Source organism: Pundamilia nyererei, unplaced genomic scaffold, assembly GCF_000239375.1.
Source record: "Pundamilia nyererei isolate P.nyererei 1_Seehausen unplaced genomic scaffold, PunNye1.0 scaffold00143, whole genome shotgun sequence".
Taxonomy (NCBI): Eukaryota; Metazoa; Chordata; class Actinopteri; order Cichliformes; family Cichlidae; genus Pundamilia; species Pundamilia nyererei.
The window spans coordinates 1,005,700-1,012,365 of NW_005187544.1; the positions used below are offsets into that span (position 1 = coordinate 1,005,700).

Consider the following 6,666-nt stretch of genomic DNA (forward strand, 5'->3'; position numbering starts at 1 on the left):
CACACACACACACACACACACACACACACACACACACACACACACACACACAGTCTATGTGTGCCATCTTTAATTATTTGGGCATGCTGATTGAGCCATATACTTCTAGAAACTGGCCTTTTTTGTTTGTGCATGTTTTTAGTACATTTGTACATTTGAAATTATTTGCAAAAGCATTTAAGTTACAGGCACAGAACGAGTATGAGCTTGACCTGGGGACTCCCTGCCTTGGTTTAACAGTATTTTAGAGGACAGTTTTATACCCAAATTGAGAAATTACCCCTTTTTTAATTCAATGGACCAAATATAATTGAACAGGTGATACTTTAGAAAAATTACCAAACTTAACTGTAGTTTTTAATTGCTTTCTCTCTATAGTGAAGCACACTGACTTCAATGCGGCTGAACTGACAGTTTTCAGCTTTATTCGAAAGATGTTAATATTCACATCAGATGAACAGCGTAGGAACTCTAGTCTGTACTCAGGGCCAGACTGAAATACTAATTAAGTCCTACAGTCTGGAATCAGCTCAGGCCAGTCTTCACACATTTAAAGCAGGTCACAGGCTGAAAAAATTTTCGAGCGAGTATTTTCTTTTCTATTTTCTGTTTATTAAAATCTTTTATTCTCAATGTTACATTGTATCAAAGAAAACTCCACTGCAAATATCTATATCTCAGTGGTATCGTCTTGTTCATTAACATTGTTGATGCGATTTTGACAATGTTTTCAAGCTGAAAGCACACAGTCTGATGTGCACTCGTCTTTACCTCAGTTTTGAATCGAAATATTAATAGCGTTTGTCCTGATAAATCATGAAGGTAATTTAGTCCTAACAAACTGTTAACTCAGCCATTTAGTGAAGTGGAAAAAATTACCATCAGTGTTTAATTACTGTAGCTCTTTTCAATATGTCTGCATTTGTAATCAGTGACCAGCAGGCCATTCAGAAGCCTAGGGCATCCCAGCTGACACTGGGTAAAAGTCCATCAAGGGCTGAGACACAAACACTCATGCGCTCACTTGCGTGAATCAGGTTGCAGTCATTAGTTATTGCTAGCACGCCTGCAAACACGGGGAATTATGCCCGGACAAGAGGTCAACCGCTGTACCGCTAAGTCGCCCCTCTTATTCATTTCAAATCCAATGTGCATAGATAAAAAACAGAGAAAGGTGTCACTGTCCTATACTGTATGCAGCTTAAAATACAGCTGTGTGATGCTCTCATACTGCAAGACTGAGAGTGTGGTTCACAGACACAAAGTTTGACAGTGCAACATATGTACTGTATACGTGTATGTTTTAGAGAGAGAGGGGAGTTTTTATGACCTCTGTTCAAATTGCTCACTGATCACTGACAGTGATGTGCGGTCAGAGCTGCTGTATTACACCACTGGGACAGGCATCTGTGATCTACACCTTCATTTCCATTCGATGTGACACTGACAATCTTTTCTTCACCATCCACTGCCCACACCGCCCGTATGTGTGAGAGAAAGTGTGTGTGTGTGTGTACGCACGTGTGTGTATCCTCAGTCTGTGCTGCAATCCTGTTTACCTAGAGGCTCCCTCTCTCTTTCTGTGAAATAAAGGCAGGTGTTGCTTGCATCACAAGGCCAGACCAAATGCACTGTAAATAGATTTGACACACACAAATAGCAGAGAGGACGATGCAGATTGTGCTTGCGGTGTAGAATTCTAATGTTCTTCCAGCATGTGTTATCAGGCACCGCTTCGAAGGAATGGAGAGAGTATATTACCCCCTGTGGTGCGTGTATGTGTGGGCAAACCTGCGTGTCACTAGTTCGGTTTTCCATTAGAGATGGTGCCTTTTTTCCAAGATTGTTCCTTGTGGTCATCATGAAGCCTCTATTTACCAGTCGTCCACCTCTAGAGATAGCCTGTCATTCAGAGTGATTGACAGCCAGTCTTTTAAAAGAGAGAACTTTCAGTCATAAGCCATATACTACTGCCTGTGTGTGGCTTTTACTCTAGTTCAGTTAAAACTGATGCTGTAAGTAAAGTACAAGAGTTAGTTTTTAAACAGCTGCGCTTGTGAATTCTGACCATTTCTGAAATAGTAGACACTGGTTCTTCAGCAGTCAGTTCCAAACTTCTTTTTAAATTGCTGTCTGTAGTTGAATGCTGATTCTACATAGTTTCTAACATTGCACTTTCAAACAAGAAAGCTCTCTGTCCTCTTTGATTCAGGTGTGGAATGAATCTATTGTTTCCAAGTGGAGACTTGGAAACAATAGAATGAGAATACAGACCCTTTTGTTATTAGTAAGCAGATATCTTTCCTTTCCTATAAAGTAGAAATTCTTCCTTGGTATTCTAAAGAGCTTGGAAAGAAAAGCATCTGGACTTCTCTAGGTTTCTTGAAGATGTTTCACCTCTCATCTGAGAAGCTTCTTCAGTTCTAAGAGCAATTGGTGGAGAGTCCCAGATTTTAAGCCCTGTGGGAGTGTCCCCAAGAGGGTCATGGACCCCCTATTGATCCTATTGAGCCTAATCACACGAGCAAAGGTGTGAAAATGGGTGTAGGTCACAATCAGCCAAGGTTTCAGGTGAACCATTGTGAAACCTAGGCTACGTCCACACTAGCCCGGATAGATTTGAAAACGGCGTTTTCGTCTGAAAACGCTCCGCATCCACACTAGCATTTTCAGTCTTTTTCACAGAGTTGTGCGCCCACAAAACGGCCAAAAACACTCACGTTCCAGTTCTGCACATGTGCAAAAGCGAGTGAGACTTAAGAATTTGAAGAAAAGCTATCTGGAGCATGTACAAACAGATATTAATCTTTTTTAGGGCTGTCAAAAGTGAGAGCAATCAAAACAACTTCTGTATAATGCCCTCCGCTATCTTTGTTTAATTGGTCACATGACTGCATCACATGCGTCATCGTTTTAGAAAGTCTGTGTTTTCGAGTGTCCACACTGCTATGGGACAGCTCCGTTTTGAAATGTATGGGTTTGTGAGAGCGTTTTCAAAACGCTGCTTTTTTCCTCAGGAAAAACACAGTCTCATTGTGGACGTAGCCCTAGTTCAACATTTATTAGACTCTGAGTCACAATATTGGTGAATCTGTAAAGAGTATTTGTGAGTTTGCAGCAGATCATCTCTCATTTCTCAGGTATAGTCTCACTTTTCAAAATTATATTAAACAATCTTGTGAAAAAGTCCATCGCCCTTTTCCTAGACATCTTCATCCTGATCATAGCCCTCATGTCCTGATTACTGATCCTTAATCAGGTCCTCAAAGTAGTCCTTCCATCTTCTCAGCACACTCTCTTCACTTATTAACACATCATCTCTTCATCTCTGTCCTTAATCACCTTAATCTGGTGCATATCCTTTCAGCTCAATTTCTCTGCCTAGCCAACTGATGTTCATGAGCCGCATGTGTGAGCTTTGAGTGAAAAGTCTAAATAACTGACAGTTTTAAATGGATTTATTTTATTTATTGACCAAATTTACTTTTTTTCTTTTTGTTTGTTTTTAGTAGTAATTGACGATAGTGAATATCAAACATGTATCTGCTAAACAGCAGTACTTTTTTTCTTTGTGAGCACATTAATGTGCTCAAAAGGGATCCATTATGGTCTTCCTCATTTTCTATCGCAAATGTGTCATCATAATGGTGAATGATGTTTGAAATGAAGAAGTCAGTGTATGAGCAAGCTATCTAGGAGTCAGAAGCTGAAGCGTTTTACTGCTTTAGGTGCTCTGTTTCAGACCATTTTTTCAACTCTTGGGTCTGTATGGTGTCAGTAGTGTCCTTATATGGTCGTCTCAGGCACGCCGCTCTAGCCATGAGCAAAGAAGCCACACCCACCTGCTGTTTAAATCTCCTGTACCGGGATTTGCCAAAGGCTGTGTTTAAACTGTTGTAAATAACTTGTTGGCCTGTAATCTGTGAAACATATGTCAAACCCATCTCCCTTGAATGATGAAAAGTCATTCTAAGCCACAATCAACATTCCTGTCACAAGGGTAGAATGACTCTGTTTACCAATATTTCACATAAAAAAACACACAGAAACATTAATTTTGACACAACACTGGCAGCTAAGCAGAAGATAGGGGAAGAGGGCTATAGGGGCATGTTTCATACAGTGACGGGGTTTGCATTAAGGCCCACTGATAATTAGAGTTTATTTCTAAGTCTAAATCGTGAAAGCTACACTAGTCAAGCCCAAGAGTGTGATTGTGGAGATAGAAATGAATATGTCTTTATTTATATTGTCTCCTTTTCTCTTTTCACTTCACCCTCCCTCTCTGTTGCCAGGGCATTATTCAGGATGTGAAGCTGATTTTTGCTCCCAACGGCTACATCACACAGTGTCCAAACCTTAACCGTAGTAAGTACCGTGATTAAATTCATGCATAGTATTGAGTATTAACAACATGACAGAAAAAAAAAACTTTAGTTTTATTAGTGTGTGCTATTGTCAGCTGGTGGTCACCTCTATGGAAAGCTTTGAAAGGCTCTGTCTCCTCGGGTAAAACCTCTCTCCATTTTTGTCTCCTTCCTCTGCTCTGGCAACGTGGCTTTATTGTGCTGTATATCAGATTCAGTGCAGCTTCTCTCTTTGGCTCCTCCATCTGTTTACTGTCAAAAAACAGATTAAGATACAGGGCCACCGCTGCACTACTGTCTCTGTCACTTGATCAATAAGGCAATCACACCTGGGTGCTTTATTGCTGATACTAACAACAGGCTCAATCCTAAGACAAAGAGTCTACAGCTATGTAAAGCTTCCCTTTTGTTTACTGTTGGGTGAGCTGTGGCCAAATAAATGTAGTCATTCTAATGACTTCTGTCTTCTCCTCTGTTAATCTCCTATTTAAATGCTTTCCTGTTGCTTTTCTTTTCTTTGTCTCTTCTTTGTTTTGGTGCTTGCTGTTCATCCCTTGAGCCTGTCCCACCTGCAGTGATTTTCTGAGCCTGGTGCAAGGCATCATGGACCTTCAGGAACTACTGGCTAAGATGACCTTGAAGGTACGAGCAAAGAATATAACCTCCCACGCAGAAAACTGCTATAACTGAGTCACAAGAGAATTAGAACCCTAGGAGAATGTACAGTATGGTGTACCACCACAGTAAAGGGAGGTTTTTCAGATAAAAGAAACAGCCAATTTGCAAAATGCTGGCAACCATGTCTTAAAGGCTTAAATAAGGTACCAACTAATACCTTTTTCAAGTTGCAATCTGACATGTAAATAAAAAATAAATGAAAATGAATAAATAACTTCCTTCTTCAGTGCAGCTGGAGAAATCCAGCCCCTTTGATTTTGTTGCCGCTTCCACTGAAGCACATTGTTCTGTCTCTTCTGAAGTCAGCGTCTCGTTTTTGTTTAATTTCAACAACACGGTGCCCAGTAAAGAATAAGTTATTGTTAGGGGAAAAAAAAAGAAACCATAATCTGTCTTTAGAAAATATGATTATTCTCCCTCTTATTATTGTGAGCATGAATCAAAGTAGTTTTTAAAAAGAAAAATACAAAAGATAATAACGTGCACGGGAAGGGAAACAGAAAACAGACAGTTACTTTGTCCCAAATGGTCGTTCTGTTTTTACAGTTTTCACTTTGAATACAATTACTCCACAACAATAGAAATAAATGTGAATGCACCCACTTTGTTAAAGCTCCTTGGTCATGCAAATTACTTGTTTATAGAGTAAAAACGTTGATGGTAAACCTCATAGGGACAAAGTTAATCCCACTTATCAAATGTTCAGCGTCTAAACAAAATTTCGATTTGGTCAAAAAAATGACAGTGAAGTGTCTATAAAATGTGCACCTTTAAAAGAGAAACCAGCAAAGTCATCAAATACCTAACCCAGATCTTTCTTGTTATGCTTAGCACCACATGACCATGCCACCAAGTTTATGAATACAATATCTTGAGAACAAGGTGCTGTAGGATTTTCAAACTGATGCCATTAGTGCATCTCCTAAAATCTCTGACATGTTCAAATGTTGGTCACGTTTTTTGAAAATCTTATGAACACGATAAATCGAGAAAGATGTCACCTAGGATTTTCAAATTTATACCATACGAGTTTCAGTCTCAAAATCATCAGAGGTCAACTTTTCTGAAAATCACCTAGTATTATCAAATAATACCACAGGTGAATCTGCTTGGAGGCTGAGGGCAGCAGCACTGGCAGTGTTTTTTGACCAGTAGCAATCATTGGAAGCTATGAGATTATGATTTTGATAATGATCTTTATTTATTGCTTTCCAATGTACTGTTCTTTCTCTTGGTGTTTTACACCCTGGACAAAGGCCTCACACCATGCCACACCTTTACTGTTTTCAGTAGTAGCTAACTGTTTAAGCAGTATAAAGGTTTTCTATTAGGTTTGATATTAGGTTTTTCACACACATAACGGACATGCGAACCAGGGTTCATAAAGGTGTCATGAAATGATGACTGCACTGGTACAATCAGAGGTTACCAGGCAGCATACATTCAAGCTTAGAGCCAAATTATTATTATTATTATTAACCTTTATTTAACCAGGAAAAGTCCCATTGAGATTAAAAACCTCTTTTTCAAGGGAGTCCTGGCCAAGAGGCGACAACATGTTGAAATTACAAAGTTAAATTACAAAGCATGACCCATTTCTAAGACTGAACATCTGCATAAA

At 39.4% G+C, this 6,666-nt stretch overlaps 1 protein-coding gene across 1 annotated transcript in view; it reads left to right on the forward strand.

The window, feature by feature from the left end:
* Positions 1-6,666, forward strand: part of LOC102194467 (protein kinase C-binding protein NELL1) — a 304,806-nt gene that overhangs the window by 101,296 nt on the left and 196,844 nt on the right. The window contains exons 6-7 of the mRNA XM_005744402.1: positions 4,296-4,368; positions 4,927-5,009. Of these exons, the coding sequence (XP_005744459.1) occupies positions 4,296-4,368; positions 4,927-5,009 (156 nt within the window). The remainder of the gene's footprint in view (positions 1-4,295; positions 4,369-4,926; positions 5,010-6,666) is intronic.